The sequence below is a fragment of the Ambystoma mexicanum genome, chromosome 9, assembly GCF_040938575.1.
Source record: "Ambystoma mexicanum isolate Mex_15411 chromosome 9, UKY_AmexF1_1, whole genome shotgun sequence".
NCBI lineage: Eukaryota > Metazoa > Chordata > Amphibia > Caudata > Ambystomatidae > Ambystoma > Ambystoma mexicanum.
In genome coordinates this window covers 1,069,800,885-1,069,823,419 of record NC_090931.1, presented here as the reverse complement: position 1 = coordinate 1,069,823,419, position 22,535 = coordinate 1,069,800,885, and the positions used below count along the sequence as shown (strand labels likewise).

The 22,535-nt window shown below is 50.9% G+C and overlaps 1 protein-coding gene across 4 annotated transcripts in view; it reads left to right on the top strand.

Annotated features, from left to right (window-relative positions):
- The window catches only part of TANC1 (tetratricopeptide repeat, ankyrin repeat and coiled-coil containing 1), a 2,406,012-nt gene that overhangs the window by 1,523,494 nt on the left and 859,983 nt on the right, over positions 1–22,535 (top strand). For all 4 annotated transcript variants that reach the window (XM_069616378.1, XM_069616375.1, XM_069616376.1 and 1 more), the window contains one exon: positions 252–859. In XM_069616378.1, coding sequence (XP_069472479.1) covers positions 252–859 — 608 coding nt within the window. The remainder of the gene's footprint in view (positions 1–251; positions 860–22,535) is intronic.

The window sequence follows — 22,535 nt, the reverse complement described above, 5'->3', positions numbered from 1 at the left end:
AAGATCTTTGGGGATGGAAGAACATTTGATGACTGATTTGTATTTGAAAAATAGTGTTATTGTATCTGCTGCATTTTATAAACGAAGACAACTCCAGGGATTATGGTTTTAAAAAAGGTATAACTACATTATTTCTTTTAGTGTCTGCTGAGTGCCATTTCAACATGGTCATTGACTTCAAAAGCAAATGCATGCATAATCAATAAAAGGTCTACAACTGATTATTTACTTCTTCCTTTCTCATATCACAGGAAATAACAAGCTCACTCCCTTTTTGCAAAATCTCTTTGGATACATTTCCTGAAAACAGAGAGATCTACAGCGACCTGATTACCTACATTCAATACCGAACAGACAACAGCGAGGACATAATGAATAACATATCCTTAAATGGGAAAGCAGATGCTACTATTGTTGGGAAAGTGAGTGATCATCTGGTCATGAAAAGTCAAGGATCTTACCTATACTTAAAGCTAACCCTGGATCTTTTTGAAAAGGGACATTTGGTCATAAAAAGTGCAAGTTACAAAGTAGTCCCTGTGTCTTTGTCTGAGCTCTACTTGCTTCACTGTAACATGAAGTTCATGACAAATTCTGCTTTTGAGCGAGCACTTCCAGTTTTGAACTTGGCTTTGGCATCACTTCATCCAATGACCGATGAACAGATTTTCCAAGCTATAAATGCTGGATATGTGAATGGAGTTCACGAATGGAAAGACTTTCAGCAGAGAATGGATATGCTTTCCTGTTTCTTAATAAAAAGGAGAGATAAGACACGAATGTTCTGCCACCCGTCCTTTAGGGAATGGCTCGTTTGGAGAGCAGATGGGGAAAATGCTGACTTCCTGTGTGACCCCAGGTAGGTCAATGCTGCTTTTACTCATTTTTCAGGGGATGTCTTTGTTGTGTCAAAACTACACACCATACTTATTGTTGCACTTTCTTTAGGCATTCTGAATCCATGGTGCAACTTTGAATGTTCTTCGTTGTTGAGCATGCTGATCTCTTTTCTATGTGTGGGTCTAAATACGTGCACTTTGTGACCCATGCCCCTTTTACTATTTCAGTTTTTGGTTCCCTAGAAGTACACAATTGTGGCATGAATCCAATATTCCTTCAAGTTCTGTTTATGTGGAAGGGTCCCCATACTGCAGGTATTATTGTCGCTTGAAGCTTGTGTGTAGCTTAAACTTGAGGTAGTATTCACTCCCCAGAATCAATACACATCCCAGATATCTTGAGTAAAGCGTTTCCATGAAGGGAAGAAATTGGCTGTGTTTTTAGTGTTCAACCTCCGAATTGGAGCTTTTGGAACTCGCTACAGTTTCTGAACTGGACTACACCACCTCATGAAAGTTTGCAAACTGGTGAGAGCTTCTAAACTCCCACAGATGTTTCAGGAGCTGTTCTTGAGATGGACCATGAAACAGTTTCTAGTGCTGAATATCTGTACTGGTATTCTGGGTGCCAATCCAGGGATTCTCCTTTAACAAGGGAAGGTGAAATGATAATTTGTTAAATCTTTATAACTTTTACATTGGGCATGCTACACATGCTGTCGTCTTCTGGTGCACATTGAACAAGAAGACGTATGTACGACACAAGGGTGTCAAAAGGAATAGGAGTCACTGACGCAGAAGAGCAGTTTCCTGATAGCTTTTCTTTAACAGGGAGGAGCGAGCACTGTCTTTGGTGGGTTGCTGTTTGGAATGTGGGGACTTAGAGAGGAAAGCATATTGCACAGCTAGGAGGTATATTTGGAGATGTATATCCTCAGTAGATTTTGATTTGCAGATCCGGTAGTAGGGGTACTATTTGGAGTGTATCTGGAGCTCTTTTCCTGCAGTATGGCAGAACACTGTGAATCTGGCCTTTGAAGCTCAGGCAGGGGATTTAAATCAACGTTTCAAGAAGCATAAACCAGTGACTAACTGTTAAGGCAGACATGGTAATAACGTCCAATTGCTTTTCTGCATGGCCAGAATAAAGGATGTTGGTGTAGTTCAGCATGGTTTTGAACTTGCATTGATATCTTAACACGTGTTTTTGACCTTTCCATTGGCCCTTAGGCTAACATATCATCAATAGCTGTCATGTTAGATGGGGTCGTGGAAGTGGCTTCTTCCGTTAACTCGCTGCTCTGCACGATCATCATTGCTTGTTGCATAAAATAGTGTGTGATTTTTCTCTTTTAGCTTACAAGGAGAACAATGCAGGGACATTGAGTGTGTCCCCTGAGGTCTTTTTGTAGTGTATAATGTGAGCACAGTCAGAGTGGCTCTTGCTGCGCAAACTATAATGCATGGCATAGTTACTTTCTGTTTACAGATGGCAACAGTGCTATATGAGTAAATAAATTACCAACCTCTGTATTCTTATCTGTCTAATAGATTCAAGCAGCAAACTTCAGCGGTTACAGAACCATTTTCCCACTTCCCGTACACGCGCGAGTAGGGAAAGCATCCAATTGGCCAGTCACACTTTCTTCTTTTAGTAAAGTTCACTGCCCTGTTTGAAATTCACCTCTGGAAGCTAGGAGAAAACACAGCCAACACTGCAGATACACTCCCTTTAGTGGATGTGCCCTAACAGAGCAACTGCAAACCCAACTTGGGATGCATAAAATGTAAAAGGAAAAACTTGTACGAGTCATTTTAATGACCTGCACTATGCAAATGGTGGGGGAACTGGCTCATTCAGTTGTGGCTTTGCTATTGCTAATTAATTACTGGACTCACCATACGCATGTGTTTAACATTCTTAGTAAACCGGTTTCATCTGAATAGGAATAAAACATTGAGTTAATTCTAGATTTTATTTTAAAATTATGCTCTTTCCAAGAGGGCATCATAAGCTAGACTTTAACTGGTTCAGATTCTTTATATTGTTGGTGAATAGTGTGAAGGCATCTTGAAGTAAGACACAGACAACAGGCCTCACTTAACCAATACTAAGGCAGGACTTCCCTACCTAAATGAAACTAAGGAAAGTCAAAGTCCAATAATTTTACTAAAGTCTGTCTGTGTCTCCTCCTACACTTGCCCTCACAACTCAATATATACAATGTGTATGGATGTCGTCAACCAAAAGAAACAGTGTTCACCATAAAGCTATGAGCTTCTTTCAGCTTCCTTTCAGCTCCCTTCCCCAAGTGCAAAGCAGTTCCAAAAAAAGTATGTTACCATTCTTAGTTTCAAGGTGATACAGTTTTAAACAATCCTCAGAGTTCCCTTCCCCAAGTTCCAAGCAACACAGTTCAAAACACAAAAAAGGGTCTTGAGGCTTTGTCCTCAAGACAACCAAGGTAGTTCCTCCAGTCTCAGAGGTTCCTTCCCCAAGACTTGTATTTCATCATCACAAACAGGTAGGCATATTGGCTGTTCTTTGTATTCCCTTGGCCCATAAACTTGTATTTCCTTTCTTCCTATAATAGGATTAACTTCAAGATTTCATTTGATTCTCCTTTCCTCTGTATATTCATACCAATTGTAGCTTTCAGTTAATTCAGAATTCATCATGCAGTTTCTGGGCTTAACTTGAAAGTTCCTTTCACTTTGAATTCAATGTGTAATAGCTTTGTTTAATTATAACTTTTCATTGGTTGCAGGTCATTTGGTCGAAAAAAAAGGTCGACAGGACAAATGGTCGACGCAATTTGGCCGAAAGACAAATGGTCGAATTTTTTTTTTTGGCGGGGGTCCCCACCCCAAACCCCCTTTTTTGGCTTAAAAACCCTTTTTTTTCCTAAGCGAAAACCTGAAAAATATATATATAAAAAAAAAAATTCGACCATTTGTCTTTCGATCAAATTGTGTCGACCAAATGACCGGACAGCCTTTTCATTCACTTCTGAGTTCAACATGTGGTAGCTTTGCATATTTGTTAAGTTTATATTCAGTTCGGTACTCAGGCAGCATTGTTTTGGCTTTAGGTTTAGTTTTCATTCCGCCCGATATGTAATATTAATGCTTTTTTCATTTCAATTGAACTTTCCAGTACTCTGAGACATTCAAAAACGTTCTTCTTTCAAACACGTGACCACTCTGATACAAAGTATTCTTGCGCTTTAACATTCAACAATGGAAATGATCTGAGATCAGAGACCTTCGAAAACGTTCTCTTCTGAGACAGGCAACCACTCTAATACAAAGTATTTCACAACAATGGAAATGTTCAGTCATTCGTGCACTGGGTTTCTCATCTAATAGAAACTCACTGACCTCTTTAGTTGCTTTTCCCGCAGCGCAGAGTACACAAACTGCAGCCTCTGCTGTCAGGGATCTAACTCCTGCCCCTTAGACACTCCTGTGTCAGCTTTTTTGACACAGGGAAACAAGCACTTGGGATAAAAGGGAAAGGGGCAGCCTCTCCATACGGCTCCCTTCTATGCCTGTCTGAGTTGCGCAATTCCCCCTTTCTCAACTGCGAGCGATCCTTGTAGGATTTCTTGGGCGGTGTCTTCTTATGAATGGACCTGGTCTTGTATAAGCCCGCGCAAGCCTCTTCTGGCTCCAGCGTGCGTTCAGAGCTCCAGGATTCAGACACTCCGGGATCCAGGAACCAAGAGGGTAAGCACACAGCACACGAGTCCGGGAAACGAGGAGGAAGGAAGAGGGTAATGGGAATGGAATTAGGAGGTCCAGGAACAAGGACAACAGTGTAGCGAACTACGGAACACACATCTAGTCGCTGCTTGCAGTAGCATTGAGACGCGCAGGCCCGCGGGGGCGTGGCCTGTTTGTAAATACGCTACGTCTGACGTAAGGACAAGGAAGATGTTGCATGTTAGACGGCCATGTTGGGAGTATCAAGGAGTGCAAGCCCCGTTGTGACAAGGACCATGAGGTCCAAAAGGGGCGTGTTCTGTGGATCATGACAGTCTGTCTGCTCCACAGAGCCCCAACTCCTATGCCACGCTTCAGCGTCTCGGCGTGCTGCAGACAACAGACCGTCCCACGTGAGCAGTTCCTCAAGCGGCTCGCCTCTCCTCCAACAATGTTCCCTGCTGATGGCACAGGCCTCCCTGCTGCTTCTCTGTGTGTTGGTTTCTCCATCTCATTTTATACACCTGCAACCCTTTAATAGGTTGCAGGTATGCCTACACAATTAGGCTTGCCTGACCATGATTAAGGGAACATGCCTGACCTTCACAACACTTTGCAGGCATCATCTTCGTCCCAGTACTAAAGTGGTGAAATGTTTTAGTGTTCATTACTCTCAGCTGCCTCTTCCTCATCTCAGTGCTGTCAAATGACACATGAGGGGAATGAGGGGAGCTGACTTACTATAAACCATAAAGGTCGGGGAAAGGTTAGGTTGGTCGTCAATAGGAAAAGGGGGATACCATATCTCGCCTGGTTGCACCCCGCTCCCAATCTCCAAGGACTCTCCACCCAGGTGATCCTCCCGGGTCCTTATAATAGCTAAAAAGGGAAGGACACCGGAGGAATGGGCTTCCTTCGGGAAGAAAATGTTGGCGATTCTCGAATCGCAGGGCACTGGTCCGTCTGCGCCTCCGAGTGGGGTCGGTGGTGATCAGCCGAGAGACGCCGCTTGCTCGCCTTCGGGCGGTCGTCACGATTCACGGGAAAGGTCCCGCTCAGACAAGGGGAATCGTTCTCGGCATGCCCGGTCCAGGTCCCGGTCCTCGATGCGCTCGAGACCTAGTGAGCCTGTGAAGTCTTCGAGGAAGACATCGACGGCCTGTGTCGATGCTGTCGGCGCCGCGTCTGTCGTCCACGCCGGTGCCGATTCACTTGACGCCTTTTGGGGCTGTGTCGACAGGGGTACCCCGTGACTCGGGGGAACCACCTAGGAAGGCTCTGGCCAAGGTCAAGCATGGCTTTGGTTCCAGTTCTCTGCCTTCTTACCGCCATCTGGAATTCATTTCAGAGGTGGATGAGGGCTCTGATGATGGCATGGTGCCTGACACGGTGCCTGACGAGATTCTCTCGGGCCATAGCCAGTTTGAGGACCTGAGGCAGTCTCTGCATGATGCTAGTGGGCTGGACACCTCTCTGCAGGTGGAGTTTTGTAAGCCTGAGCCTGGCACTCATGCCAATTCTTCGTACCAGCGACTTATGTCACGGGTCACTGAGTACTTAGGATGGTCTGCTCCCCCAGGGGAGTTTGTTCAGGATGACCTTACGGATATCCTCGACATTGGTCCACCAACTGACCTGGTACTACCGTTTCATATGGCTCTACAGAGGAGGGTGGCGGCAGCTTGCACTGCTCCGGAGAGTCTCCCGGCAGTGAGCAAGTCTTTGCTGCAAAAATACCGCCCAGCCAGTAGTGACCCCTGCTACTTGTCCAAGCACCCTACTCCGGAGAGTTTGGTGGTGCAGGCAGCTACGGCCCCGGCAAAGCAGGCGTCGTACCCTACCATCCCTCCTGATAGGGACGACAAGCGTTTTGACGGCTGGGCGAAGAAAGTGTTTTCTGCAGGGGGTATGGCGCTTCAGGCGGCCAACTCCATTTGTGCCTTGTCTCGTTTCACGCTCACTCTGTGGAACTGTTTCCTTGGCGGCTGAACATATTCCCGAAGGGGATGAACGGGATGGTTTCCTTGCCATGGTTCAGGATGGCAGGGATGCTATGTGTGAGGCCGTTCAGTCGGGTTTGGACATGGCAGATTGCGTCAGCCGGTCCATGGCGGCGAGCACCGTGATACGCAGGTTTGCGTGGTTGCGAAAGTTGGGGTTTGCTCCTGATGTGCAGGCCCGGCTCCTCAACATGCCCTTTGACGGGGAAAATCTTTTTGGCAGCAAGGCTGACGAGAGCCTTGAGAGGTTGCAGACCTCAAAGGCTGCAGCAAAGTCGTTGGGCGCTGCAGTTCGCCAAGCTCCGCCTTTTCGTCCTAGGGGACAGCAATGGAGGGGAGGTTCCTTTCGTTATTACTCATCCTTTGGTAAAGCGAGAGGAGCTGCCAGTCAAAGGGGCCACCGTAGGAGTGCCAGAGGTGGAAAAAAAGGTACTCGAGGTGCCAAGGCCGCTCGGGCTGTTGCCTCTTTGCCCTCGGGCAACGCCGCAGCTGCTTCAGCTCAGTCATGATGCCATGTCCCATAATTCGCCGGTTGGGGGAAGGCTGGCACAGCATCTTGCAGAGTGGCGCGCCATTACTTCAGATGTGTGATTTTTGGAGATCATAACCCACGGCTACGGTCTTCCTTTCCGGCAGAGGCCTCAAGACAATCCACCAGGGAATCTCTCTTTGAAGAGTGCGGATCTGCTCCTTGCGCAGTAAATTCAATCCTTGCTGGAGAAAGGCACATTAGAACTGGTACCTGTAGCGGAGAGGAACAAGGGATGGTATTCCCCTTATTTTTTGATTTCCAAGAAAGACGGGGGATTGAGACCCATCATGGACTTGCGCGGTTTGAACAAACTCCTCAGGAAGGACAAGTTCAAGATGGTTACTCTTTCTCAAGTCCTCCAGGCCCTTCAACTTCAGGACTGGTTGGTGTCTCTCGACCTCAAGGGCACTTATTTTCATGTGCCGATCCATCCGAAGCACAAGAAGTACCTGAGGTTTGCGGTTGGCGACTCGCACTTTCAGTTTTGGGTCCTGCCGTTCGGATTGACCTCTGCCCCGAGGGTCTTCACCAAGCTCATGGTAGTGGTGGCAGCGCACCTCAGGAAAGGGGGGATTCACGTCTACCCCTACCTGGACGATTGGTTGATCAGGGTGCGCTCTCCCGAGCAAGTCCTGGATCATCTGTCAGTCACCTGCCACTCCCTCCACAAGCTGGGCTTCTCCCTCAACTTAAAGAAGTCCCATTTGACACCAAGTCAGAGGCTCTAGTACATCGGAGCAGTGCTCGACACGTCCCTGGGGCAGTGTTTTCCTCCCCAGGTGAGGGCTCATCACATTCAGCAGATGGTACACAAGTTTCAACTTGCCCAGACTCTCCCAGCATTCGAGTTCTTGAGACTGCTCGGCCTCATGGCATCCTGCATTCTTCTGGTGCCAAAGGCCAGGTTGCGGATGAGATCTTTGCAGTGGGCACTCAAGCTCCAGTGGTCTCAGTCCTCCGGCAGGATGTCGGACCCTGTTCAGGTGCTGTCTTCGGTCGCTCGGGACCTTCTGTGGTGGGCCGACAAAGGAAATCTGATTAAGGGGGCTCCATTTTGGCTGCCCTTGCCAGAGGTGACGAACGTGACGGACGCATCCCTCATGGGATGGGGAGCTCATGCCAACGAGTTGACAGTCAGTGGTCGTTGGTCTCCGTCGGAGTCCAGACTCCATATCAATCTGTTGGAGCTGAGGGCCGTCAGGCTAGCCCTGAAGGCTTTTCTGCCGACTGTGCGAGGAAAGAATGTCCTGATCCTGACGGACAACACGGTGGCCATGTACTACCTCAACAAAAAGAGGGGGGCAGGGTCACTTCCTCTGTGCAGGGAGGCGATGCAGCTCTGGTTCTGGGCAATCCAGCAGGAAGTTTCGATCTCGGCAGTTCATCTGGCAGGAGACGAAAATGAGACGGCGGACGCTCTGAGCAGGCAGAGCGCGATCTCTCACGAGTGGGAGTTGGCTCAGGAGATTCTCCTGGAGATCTTCGCCCTTTGGGGGACCCCTCAAGTGGATCTCTTTGCCTCCAGTGTCAACCGGAAGTGCGAGAGGTTCTGCTCGCGGGAATTTCCTCCAAACGGAGCCTTAGGAGACGCGTTCGTGGTGGAGTGGTCATTCCCACTGCTGTACGCGTTTCCTCCAGTCCCCGTCATCCCACAAGTACTGCGGAGGTTACGGAGGTTCGGTTCCCGGATGATCCTCATTGCTCCGGCGTGAGCCCGGAGGACGTGGTACCCGGACCTTCTCGACTTGTCCATCTCCCATCCACGTCGTCTTCCCTACCAAGACGATCTGCTCTCACGGGAGGGGGGGTCAGGTTCTCCATCCAGAGGTCAGGTCCCTCAACCTTCACGCTTGGCTTCTGAAAGGTTGAGGTATAAGGATTGGGACCTCCCTGAAGACGTGATGGAGGTATTGCTTTCGGCCAGAAGGCCCGCAACATGGTCCCTGTACCGTTCCCGTTGGAGGAAGTTCTGCAACTGGTGCAGGGTTAAGAATGTGGATCCTTTTGCATGTGAAATTCACATGGTTCTGTCTTTTTTGCTTTCTTTGGCCCACAGGGGCCTTCAAGTGGGTACCATTAAAGGTTACCTGGCGGCGCTGTCCATCTTTACGCGCTCGTCTGAAGAGTGTTCCTATTTTAAACTTCTTTAATTTCTCAGCTTCTGAAAGGTCTCTAATGTGTTCCCTCCGTCACCTTTCCAGGTGCCCGGTTGGGATTTGAACATTGTTCTCAAGTTTCTGATGGGTGCTCCGTTTGAGCCTTTGCATTCATGCCCTTTGAGACTATTAACTCTGAAATCTGTATTTTTAGTTGCGGTCACTTCCGCTCGCAGAGTGAGTGAGTGAGTGAGTTACAGGCACTTTCAGTTAAGCCACCCTTCACTGTGTTTCATAAGGACAGGGTTGTCCTTAGAGTTGGTCCTTCTTTTCTTCGGAAGGTGGTGTCGGAATTTCATTTAGGCCAGAAGGTTGTTCTTCCGATATTTTATCCTCCTCCGCATCCTGGTAAGGAAGAGGAGAGGCTCCATAGGCTTGATCCTAGGAGAGCATTAAGCTTTTATATTTCACGCATGTCCCGGGTCAGAGTGGACGATCAGCTCTTAATTGGTTACGCTGGAAAGCGTTTGGGACAGGCTGTGACGAAACAGACTTTGTCTCTCTGGATTATTTTGGCTATCTTGAGTATTACCACTTGGCAGGTAAGGACCCACCGGTCGGCTTACGGGCCCATTCTACCAGGGGTATGGCTGCCTCTAATGCCCTGCAGAGGGGTGTTCCTATTTGCAACATCTGTGATGCAGCCACCTGGGCTTCGGTACATACTTTTGTACGTCATTATTCCCTCGATTCCATCCGGGGGCAGGATCTGGCCTTTGGCAAGGCGGTCCTTTACCCCACAATTTGATTGGGCATGCTAAATTTCTGTTTTCTAAAATTCTTTTTCCCACCTCCTTGCATCGGTACTGCTTTGGGAGTCTGTCATAGATATGGAATAAGTTACTCTCTTACCTGGTAACGTTCTTTCTATGGGATGGTCCGACGACAACGTGTTCTTCTATGGATGTCGCTGCACCTGATAAAATGGCTGCTGCCGAACAGCCTCCATAGGGCTCACACAGCCCAAAAGCCATTCGATTGACCAGCTCATGATCCTATTACCAGAACCCTAGTCTGCCCGATGGTGGAGCCTGCTGTGGCAAAAGGCTGCAGGAGCTCTGGTGCTCTCCGCAGCTTGCCGGCCAAGCCCAGCTGTGGAACGGACATCTCAAGCCCCTTTGAAACCCAGCTACATGAAGGTAAGCCGGTAACAATACATGATGCTAATTTCTATATTGTTTGATCCTCTCCCCAATCCATCACACTGTATTATGCACACAAAATCCCCCCTCCTGGAATCTAGACTCTTCCTCAAAGCCATGTCTTTTGCATCGCGTGATGCATCCGTGCGAGACAGTTTCCCGTCCATACAGAGAAACGTGACCGTTAACCTACAGTGCCCCGCGACCCGCCTTATCACGCTGCCACCGCCTACAACTCTTAACCACATGCCTAACTGCAATGGCCGTGATCAGTAACTCAACCCCATACAAGTAGCCAAAGAGACGCATCTTGCGTCGAAACCCCAACCGCCTGTATTCGCTCTTAACATGACTACCAACCCTGGACTCCTTTGGCACCTTACCCAGAGAGCTGAGCCAGAAGTCAGCATTTGCCCCCCCGAGCACACAACGTTGGAATATTCTCCGTCCCTTTGGCCCTAGAGAAAGCAGCGAGCCTCTCCAGGCCAATGCCACCACGACACAAGCAATACTTTAGGGGTAACCCATGGCCATTAAAGACTTGCAGCCGTTACTTCTAACCCGATGCCCAGACCTCCGCACATTTCCATGCAACGTCTACTTGCATGCACGTAAAGGCACCTTGACCCCCCCCCCACCCCCCTCCCCTCCATCAGAAAACACACTCAGAAATAGTAGGCTGGGCTACATAACATGAGAATTGAGCACCCATGCCTCCTTGCCACCATTTGGATCAGAAATGCTTGACTAGGCCTCAGATTTCACCCCACTTTCAGGATCCTTTCAGAAAAATCTGCTACTGGCAGCAAATCGAGCAGCAGCAGACTGCCACAAGAAGCCTCTCCTAAGACCTTTCGCCATACTCTTACTTCCCATCCCCTTTCCTCCATACTATATGGGTGTCCCTTCCAAGGGACAAGAGACAGAACATTTTTCACCAGAAAAACCTTCTTCCCCTTTAAATTTGGAGGCACGCGAGGGCACGGCCCAGGGAGCATGCGCTGCCCTAACTCCACCCTCCGACACCACACCTCAGTCCTCAGTCCCCTTTTCCGGGTCGACGGGAACGGGCCGAATTCACCAGTGCTCCTGGGTTTGGATTCGGCCATGTAATTCCAAATGCGGATACTTCTTCTCTTTTTTTGTCTTTTCTATCCTTCAGGTACTCGGTCCTCAGGCGTCAGGCTCCTCAGGCGTCAGGCTCATCCCCTGCGCATGTCGACTTCTACAGGGTTCAGCAGGTGTCCATGCTGCAATGGGCTCTTCCCAACTTCAGACCCCCAGGTCCTCTGTCTACGTTGCCTTGGCCCAGACCACGGTTGACAATCATTTTCGGCGTGTGACTCGCTGTCCTCGAAGACGCTGAAGAACAGACTAGCCAGGTGGAGGGAGCTCTTCCAGAAGTCGCCTCCAGAGGATCTCAAGAACTTCGTGAAGCATCGAACCAGGCCCAAGGTAGGGCCGATATTTTCCAGCGCACCCCGCAAAGGAGACTCTTTACCAGGGACTCTCCCGCACGGGAGGGTCCGGCCAGGTCCTTCTACCGGCACATGTACCAAGACTGCTACAGCTACCGGCCTTTGGGTCGAGGGGTCCTCGGATCCTCCCGGGCGCAGTGTTGAGTGACCATAAGGTTCTTGTACCAGGTCTACACCCAAGGGGCTATGCCCTTTTACCGGCAATACGTCTGAGGGGCTATGCCCTAACACCGGCAATACGGCAGAGGGGCTAGGCCCCAATACTGGCAATACGTCCGAGGGGGCGCCTAAACGCAGCTCTACTGACCCCCGGGTTGAGGGTGTTACACCTACCAGGCCAAGGTCCGAGGAGCAGGGTAGGCCTCGTGATCCACACGCAAGTGTCTTGGACGAAGCCAGGCCCAGCGGTCTGAGCAACATGTCGCAGGCACATGTCAGGTAGCTCAACAAAAGGGCTGCCGTGCCAGAAGGGGACACCCGTCTGACGCCATTCCACGAATTCGGCAAAGAACGAGTGTCAAGGAGGGATTGGCCTTAACCAGGCAGGTACGTGGCCTACAGTCTACCCTTCATTTGCGCAGAGCAACTTTCCTTTTCGTCCATATGGACAGGGTACGCAGCAACTCAGCAGCCCCCCCTCCCTACCCTGTCGGTACCCCCTGCCACCTCTTTGGCCAGTGAGGAGGTGCTCTTTGAGAAATTTCTCGGCCCTATGAGGTCTCCTCAGATGGGGGTTATCATCAGAGACAGTCAGGGAAGTCCCCCCAAGCCATTCTAGAGGCACCACAGACTCCTCCATCGGGCCCCCAGGTCCCGGTTCAGCTGCCTCTTGGGCTCCACAGCCAGCTCTGCAACTTCTGCAGCCTCCTCAGACTCGGCCTGCGGTCCCTGTACCCCAGCCTAGGCGCCATCTACTCCTCCTCCTCCACAGGATCCTCCAGATCCGTAGGATACGGACGAGGAGGAGGATCCAGACACGTCATCCTCAGCCAGGGCCTCCATTGACGTCTTGCTGGCCTGGCGGAGTACCTGGGCCTCCCCGAACCTGAGGTCGAACATCCGGCAGTGGGGGTTCTAGCTGAAGTCCTCACGAGATGCCCCTCTGCCAACACAGGGATCCCACTGCAAACCGATGTCTCCCTGGCCAAAAAGGGTTGGCTCAAGCCCCACTCTGTCCAGCCAGTCAACTGATGCCTGGACGCCAAGTACAGGCAGATGGAGGCGGATACACTGTTGCGCTCGACCCATCCTCAGCCACACTTCTCAGTGATAGCTGCTGCATCACTATACTCCCAAGCCTCAGTCGTCCTCAGCCACCTCCTCTGTCGCGCTGCTAGGCAAGGAGATCTATTCCAACACCTCCTTGCACCTGCGTCAGGCCAACGCAGATGCCATGCTGGCTGCCGCCAATTAACGGTTATGGTGGGGAAGAGCTGGACAAGAAGAACAGCTCACAAACAGCGAAGTCTTTATCCATTCTTACAAAGACCACGCCCAAATTGTACAGCCAATCTCATTGGCGCTCAGAAAGGGGTCGTACATATAAAGGATTCCCGCGGCTTCCTGGAACGCAGATCCAGGCAGCCAGACAGCTCGCCGTCTCAGAGCCGGCGCAAAGAACAAAAAGGGCGGGGGGGGGGGGAGGTAAGGGCTTTTTCCCAGTCCCCCTCCTCAGCATCAGCCTCCGAGGGAAAGAAGGCATGACATGCCCCTTCGGGTCCACGTGTCTCCGGTGGAGGGCAGGCTTGCCGTCCATGCACAATTCTGGCGCTAGAATTTCACGGAACCTCAATCCTCTCTGAAGTATCCACGGGGTACCGCCTTCCTATCCCAGCCTCTCCTCCCTCCTCCCCTCCACTCCCACAGGTTGGGACAGCAACTCGTTTGGCGGAGATCCAGTCGCTCGTAGAGAGCCAGGCTTTGGAGGAAGTCCCTGCCTCCCAGCGAGGCTTTGGCTTCTACTCCAGGATTTTCGCCATTCAGAAGAAGAACCAGGCGGGCCTGCGAGTTGTGCTGGACCTTTCCACTCTCAACCTCTCCCTACCCCTGCAAAAATTCAAGATGGTTACGCCAGCTTTTATAGCTGAGACATTGGACAAGGGAGACTGGTTGTGCTCCCTGGACCTGAAGGACGCGTACCTACACGTCTCGATTTGGCAGCCCCATCGTTCTTTCCTACGGTTCAGGATCATGGGCTACCATTTCAAATACAAAGTCCTTCCATTTGGCCTCAACTAGACTCCCAGGGTCTTTACCAGACTCATGAACGCTGTGGCGGCCCTCCTCAGAGCGCAGGGCCTCCACGTCTACCCATACCTCGACGACTGGCTCGTCAGGGCTACATCTCCGGAAGCTGTTTGCTGCACTTCCCATTTTTATGAACACACTGCACGACCTGGGCTTCTTGCACAACCTCAAGAAGTCACAGCTGCAGCCTACGCAGACTCGGACATTCCTGGGACTCATTTGGGACACGTGCTGCTTCGGCTTCCAGTCGAAAGACAACATCTCGGCCATCAAGAGGGCCACTGCCCACTTCCTCAGCAGAGAAGGGACCTCGGCATGGTGGTACCAACATCTCCTGGGTCTAATGGCGGCGGTCCTGTTGGCCGTGCCGCACACAAGACTAAGGATGAGAAGGATCCACCCGGACCTAACTTGGTGGTCCATGGACTGCAACCTACGAACGGGCAAGCCCTTTCTGCCGCCCTCTCCGCAGGCCACCATAACCACAGACTCCTCGCTCGAGGGCTGGGGAGACACCCTGGACGATCTCTTGGTCCACGGCACCTGAACTCGACAGGAGCAGGAATACCACATCAATTGGTTGGAGCTGAACGCCATCTGGCTAGCGCTTGGAGGATTCCTACCACTTCTCAAAAAGGGTTCTCCTCATCCAGACAGACAACTCGACCAGCATGCACTATTTAAAAAACCAGGGAGGCACGAGATCCCCCTCCTCTGTGCAGGCTGGCGATCAGCATGTGGTAATGGGCCCTGGAAAATGACATTTACCTCTCGGCAGTCCACCTCCCGGGGGAATCCCACCTGGAAGCGGGCAGGCTCAGCAGGCTGGGGGTGCCCAATTACGAGTGGCAGTTAAACAACCTTGTTATTTAGGAGATCTTCAACAGGTGGGCTCAGCCCCAAGTGGATCTCCTTGCCACCTGGCACAACAAGAAGTGTTCGCATCCTGTCAGGGTCAGGGACCCGGCTCTCTGGGCGATGCATTTCACCTCCAGTGGACCGGCATGAAGGCCTACGCCTTTCCGCCTACTCCCCTGATCCACAGGGTAATTTGCAAGATCAAGGAGTCTCACCAACTCCTCATCATTCTGATAGCTCCATGGTGGCTGGCCAGGCCATGGTTTTCAGAACTTCTCAGCCTCTCGAGGTACGCCCGATGCACCTTCCGACGGGCCCAGCACATCTTCTAGCACAGCAGAGGGACAGAATCATCCACCCCGTTCCAGGGAAACTAGCCCTCACAGCGTGCTACCTGAGCAGGTAACGCTTTGGCTCCTTAGCCTCTCACAGGCCAATCTAGAGATCATACAAGGTACCAGGAGCAAAGCCACCAGGGCCCAGTACAAAAGCAAATGGACCAGGTACTGTCAATGGGCAGACTCCAAGGGTATTGACCCCTTGGCCTGCAATTTGGACAACGTGATCTCCTTTTCGGTCCACCTCGCTCATTCGGGTGTACAGGTGGACACCTGCCGTACATACCTAGCAGCCATTGGGGCTTACAGGAACTCGGAGGAAGGCATTTTTCCTCCAACGCTATCGTCAAACATCTGACTGGTCTCGCTAGGCTCGACCCGCCTGTCAAGAGACCACACCCGGTGTGGGACCTTAACAGAGTCTTGGGCGCCCTGGCGCACAAACCATTTGAGCCAAATGCGTCTGTGGACATTAGGCGGTCACCATCAAGACGGTCTTACTGGTTGGTCTTACCTCGGCTCGCAGAGCCAGCGAGATCCAGGTGCTGGTCGCCTCTGAACCATATACCACCTTTCACAAGGACAAGGTAGTCATGTGGACCCACCTGGTATTTCTGCCCAAGGTTCCATCTGCACTTCACTTGAATGAAGAAATAATCCTTCCTATGTTCTTTCCCGATCCTAAGGACGAAGCACAGAGAGTGCTGCATTGTCTGGATGTCAGGCGTGCCCTGAAATTCTACTCGGACAGGACCGAGGGCTTCCACAAGTCGGACGCTCTGTCACTTTCCGAGGCTCAAGGACAGGTTATCAGGCCTCTAAGGCCTCCATATCCCGCTGGATGGTTTGTGCCATCAAGGACGCATACGAGGGCCAGCACAAGCCGCTCCCGGCCAACATGCATGCCCATGCAGACGGGGCCAAGGCAACAGCCATCGCATTCCAGCGCCATGTCCCTTGGCAAGTCATAAGCAGGGTGGCCACTTAGGCCTCTCCCTCGGCTTTCTACAAGCATTACTGTTTGGATGCCATCTCTCGATCTGATGCGGCTTTCAGACAGGCGGTTCTCAAGAACCTATTTGCTTACGGAGGTTCTCCTCTCCACCCTATGGAGGAAAGGGGATGGGACGTAAGAGTAATTATAAGTTACTCACTGTAGTGACTAACATACTCTTAGTCCATTGTCCCCGTTCCTCCATACATCCCACCAACCTCCCCCCTAATAATACTGGTGTTATTAGGCAATGTTAAATCTATTTTCGACGTGTCAATGGGGACTGAGGTGTGGCGCCGGAGGGGCAGAGTCAGGGCAGCGCATGCTCCCTGGGCCGCGCGCCTCTAAATTTAAATTTAAAGGGGAAGAAGGTATTTTCTAGTGAAAAAGGTTCTGCTTCCCGTCCCTTGGAAGGGACGCCCATACAGTATGAAGTTAAGGGGACTATAGACTAAGAGTACATTAGTCAGTACAGTGAGTAACTTATAATTTCCTAGAAGGAAGATCCATGAGTCTTCTCAGGCTTGGCTAGCACCTCCCGCCCCCACGCCTCTGCCCAAACTCATCCCTTGTGGTGTCCCGCAAGGCTCCTGTGTCCCCCCACAGTCTATAACAGATTTACCAAACGCATCTTTGACCTCTTGGATGACCTCCACATAATCTACACCAACTGTGCCTACGATGCGCAAATCCTCCTCCCCCTGTCTGGGTCCCATGAAGAAGACACTACGACGATCAACAAAATCTGCCTAAGTACCCAGACCTGGATGGCCATGAACCACCTGTGGCTAAAAAATAAGACAGAAATCCTTGTAGTGGGGTCACCTGCAATGCTAAAGAGACTCCCTCCCTTATATTCATCTTTCCTGATCGCAGCATCTGCGAAAACCTTGCGAGTGCACCTAGATGTCACCTTCTTCCCTCTCAAAACAAGTCAATGCAATTGCCTCGTCAGCAGCATACTCAACCAAACGTCTTAACGCAGCCAGATAATTAATTAAACCAGCAAGCTGCCTGACCATTGCAAGATCTGTAACTGTAGCAAGACTTAAATACTGCAATGCCCTTTTTACAGGCACATCCAAGAAGATCTGCAAAATGCAGGTAATCCAAAACAATGCGCTACGCTCAGCACTCAGACCATCGGCCTCATTACAACATTGCTGGTCCGGATACAACAGTGACGGTAAGCTTACCTTCACCATTGTTTCCCGACCAGCAAAGTACAACTCTGCTTACCGGCACCCGCTGTTAGGGAGAATTCTCTGTAAGGCTAATTTCCCAAACCTAGTGAGTCCCCCAGCAGCTTTGCTGGATTTTTGGGGTTTATTTTTTTCTCTCCTGCTAAGAGTGAGATTCTTTTGCTCCCACTCTTAGACATGATTTGAGGTGTTCCTTTAACTTTCCATGTGTTTTATGGGCTATGGGATCTTTTACTCCATAAGGTCTCATGTGTTTTTTTGATGTGGGTTACACAGCACCCTCTGTGCCGTAACCCACAAGTGTCGTAGCGACCCCCCAACATAGACTCCATACCCTGGGACTGACTACTGTCTCCCAGGGCATGTAAAGTCACTATTGGCTTTACTAGTCCCAAATTATGAACAGAAACCAGTACAAACCATCATATTGTGGACATACTGGTCGGGGCAATTCGATTGCCCCGGGGTCTGTTGTTCGAGGGGGCACGTCTCCGTCCCCCCTGATCGAGTTTTGGCTGGTGGCAGTGGATACTACTTTTTATATTCGACCGCGAATATATCTCTATGGGATTTTCCCATTGTTCGAGGCTACCAACTTTAAATATTTAATTCTTATAGCCTCGAACATACCTCCGGTTTATTTATTTAATATTAATTCACCGGTTGGTATTTTTTGCCAGAACTCGATTCTAAAATGGCGTTTGTGTTCTCTTCTGTGACTCCAACCCAAGTCGAGCCCTTTGTTCCACTTTTTGGCAGGCTTCTCCACAGAAGCCTCCAAAAGTGGTGCCACTCTGTCTGGGTACCACAGGGGGTATGGGAGGGGGTTTAGACACCCTGGACTGAGTTACCTTGGTAACTCAAGTCGCACTCTTGTGTGATTGGCCCAAGTGGTGAGCCGGCCGACTCACCACTTAGCATGTTTGATTGACAGCTAGGCTGAGTGAATGGGGGTGTGCTGCATAAAAGCAGGGCTTTGGGGACTGGAACTTCAGAAGTCGCCACAGGACCTAAGAATCCGAGGAGGGAGAAGCTGAGCCGACCTGCAACGACGACACCACCGGTGGAGCCCTGCTGAACCGTCTCACCACTTTTCCCGACAACAGAGGAGATCTCCAGTCCGGAGAGACTTCTTCCTTTGACTGGTGGGGATAACCAGTTTTGCCTTCTTTTCACCTTCCTGGAGCATCCCGTGGCCGCCTTGCCTGTGCCAAGCACCCCGGCAACCGGAATACCACGGTTTACCACTACCGCAAAGAGAAGGGTAGTACCTTTTAACCAAAGAACTCCGCGGCTGGTTTCTTCCCTGGCAGTGCAACGACCTTCATCTTTCCTCCACGGCGAGACCTCCTGTTCCTCTGGACGAAACACCGACTTGCACCCGCTGCCAGGAACAACTGCCCCCGATGGAGCTTCCTTCACACTTAAGGTACTGTGTCCCGCCTGGCTTCCCTTGCGACTGATCGTTCGGGGTGACAGTAAAGCCTTGACTTTCTAACCTGGGCTAGCCTGGGACAACCTAGCTAACGTTGCCTGACTTTAATTTCATCCTTTTTGTGCGAACTATCTACAAAACTCTTTGGGCATAACCCCACTGTGTGAACCTGGACCCCTTCTGCTTGCTCTCTCTCCAAGAGTGGGCCTTGCAATTGACATCCTTGCTCTCCAGTAGAACTCTGCTTATCCTGCCTTACTGTGGTTCTTTTAAAAGTATTGAAACTTGTGTGCTTCCTTAACTCTGCCCTTTTCCCTCCCTTTCTATATAACTTATTAAAGTGCCATTTTATGTTAAGCGCTCACCTCTGTCTGAAAATAAGTGGTGTTTCTCACTAAGACTTGGCTAATAAGTGGATAGGGTTGTATGTATATATATATTTCTGAGGCTTGTGGAATCTGCTTAGATCACATGCTGTGCATAGGCCGACATCTAGTGGAAGCTGCGGAGTATTACAGTTTGTTTTTCGAAACTCGAAAATGGGCATCGACACAGGCGTGCCAGTAATACTATCCCTAGTGTGACGTCCACTGTACCCAAGATCCCTCACGCGTCTAGGATCCTCAGATTGTTTTTTTCCGCCATACTGGTCGGAAGCATCTTGCGGAGTCCCCTGGCCTTAGCCATACTTTTGCTAATTATTGAAGTTTAAAATTATTTATTGACATCCTTCCCCACCCCAACGTCGACCCTCGACACTCGCCGACGGCTGGAGAAGACATCGACCGTCGGCTGCTGCACGACGGATCTGGGCCTCGGAAGGCCGCTGGCCTCGGCCCGGGCCTAGTAGGCCGCTGGCCTCGGCCCTGCAAGTAGGGAGAGTGGGGGGTGGTACATACTCTTCACTCTTGGTATATAGGTACACCTTATATATTTCCTACACTTACCAGCCCGCTGCCTCAAGGTGCGTATGGAGGGTACCCCTTTCCAATTCTGCCCCAAGTGCAACCGCAAATACCCTTGGGTCGACAGGCACGCCACGTGCAATCTCTGCTTGCCGAGGGACCACCCCGAAGCGAACTGCAGAGCGTGTAGTAGGTTTAAGCCTAAGACACTTAAGGACCGTTCGACAAAGCGTTGGGCCCACCACGCCAGGCAGGCGGCCATGGCAGCGGAGGGCGCCTTCAGCGACGGCAGCGACGCCGTACTTTCGGACGGCGAGGGCATTACGGCGTCGAAAGACTGCCGAGCGCAGGTCCCCGACCTCGGAAGGTTGTCCGGCAGGGCGGCTATGGGGAAGACCCCCGGCGACGCAAGCGCTACACACCCTACACACACTAAGCACACTAAGCCCAACCAAACCTCGACCACGTCGACTTTTCGGAAAGAGGCACAGATAGAACGGTCCGACTCGGTGTCCTCTGGGCGCTCTCGATCGAGATCGCCTCATGACGCAAGGCAATCATCCACTCTTGCCAAGAGTGCCTCGCTCCCTAGATTAACGGAAGTTCGATCGTCGGAAGACGAAGACGACTTCCACCCCCAGGCCGCGCTCCAGGAGACCGAGGCCGCAGTTAACACCAGCGAGGCCCCACGCTCGAAACAAGATACCTCTCCCGACCCTCGACGCCAGGCGTCGAAAGTCTCTGGGGCCTCCAAGGGGCAGGGAAAACATTTTTCCACGGACGGGGAGGGGGGGAAACAGCGGAAAGCACAGCCTTCCACTCCTGTAAGACCATCCTTCCACCCTAAGCAGACAGACACACATAAATCTACTGGGACATCAACATCCAGCAAGGGTACCCTTGATAAGTCCTCTAAGTTGCCTGCTAAAGTCATACCCTGTTCCAAAGAATGGTCCAGTGAAGACATAGATAGGGTCATGTCAAGGATGTCTTCCTTAGCTGATTTTTATGACAAAAACCCAGAACATTTCCTTTCGTATGACCCTCAAGGGGCCACACCCTCAGGCTCCTCTGATCCTATCCCCCTAAGTAAAAAGGCCCGGTTCGAAAGACCTGAACCCTTCGAGGTGCAGCCTTACTCTACTCCATACTCTACTCCACACCCCAGATACCAAGGACAGCCTTTCCCTAAAGGGGACCAGGAGTTTACAATTATGGAGGAACAAACCGGGACTGAATACTATGCGGATGATGAGGACCTGGAGGAGGTAGAAGATGAGCAGGAAATTTACAGAGTAGATTCCCCGGTAGAGAGCGAAGCCCCAGTTACCGACTCGCCAGTTGATAACCAGCCCCTCCTTAATGAAGTTCTCGCTCGCGCAGCAGAACATTTTCATATCGACACCCACGGTGTACAGGAGGAAAGGGACTTCGCAGAAGAGTTGGTGGGAGAGAGGAGGCTGGTCGCTCAGACCATCCCTATCCTTAAATCCATCCAACGTAGAATAGATCCATCCCTGGTGAATCCTAACCTCACCAGAGCCGTCAACCCCAGAGTCGAAAAACTTTTTCGGGCAGACCAGTCTGACCCTCTTTATATAAGAGGACATCTTAAACCAGACTCCCTAGTGGTTACCAACACTCGGAAGAGGGCTGGGACACCCTTATCGTCGTCAGAAGCTCCTCCCGACAAGGAGAGCAAAAGAATGTACGGGTTTGGCAGGAAGGTAGCCTCAACGTCCCCCTACCAAGCAAGGATCGCAAACTCCACCACCCTGTTGGCAAGTTACAACTGCCATCAATGGGAAGAGGTCGCGGCGCTCATAACCTCTGCTCCTGAACCGTTAAAGGGCCAGTTGGCTCGGATCTCGGCAGAAGGGAGAGCCGTGTCTGGTTGCATATTAAAAGCAACTTTCGACGCCGCGGACAACGCAGGAAGATTGATAGCAGAAGGTACTGTTATCAAGAGACATGCGTGGTTACGGCAGTCGGGGTTCAAAACAGAAACCCAGGCTTCATTAATAGACAAGCCGGTGGAACCCGATCTATTGTTTGGGAAAGCGGTCGAAGACGCACTTAAGAATGCCAAGGACGAGTACGAGACTCTCAAATCCCTTGGCCAGCTTACCAACAAACCCCCTAACCAGAGGGGGAACAGTAATTTTCGTCGCCCACGCGGCCAAAATTCACAAAGAGGCAACTATGCCCAAGGACAGGGTACACAATGGAACAACAACCAGCAGTCTACCCAAAGTTACGGCAGGGGTAACAAGAGAGGTCGTGGAAGAGGCAGAGGCAGCCCCAACAAGGGAGGTGGCACGCCTCCACCAAAGCAGTGACGCTCAGTTCAGGGTCCCTTCTCACGCAACCCCAGTAGGGGGATGCATTTCCAACTTCACCCAGGCTTGGGAAGGGATCACCTCAGACAGATGGGTGCTGTCAACAGTGTCCACAGGATATTGTATAGAATTACTGCAGCGCCCCCGGAACCACCCTCCACGACAAAGAATACACTCCTTAGAACATCAGAAGATCCTTCTCGAGGAGATCGCCATTCTGCTTGAAAAGGACGCGATAGAACTCGTCCCAGGACACCAGGTAAACAAGGGTATCTATTCAACTTACTTCCGTGTGCCAAAGAAAGATTTGACAATGCGCCCAGTATTGGACTTACGGCCTGCCAACAAGTATGTCAAGCCCCAAA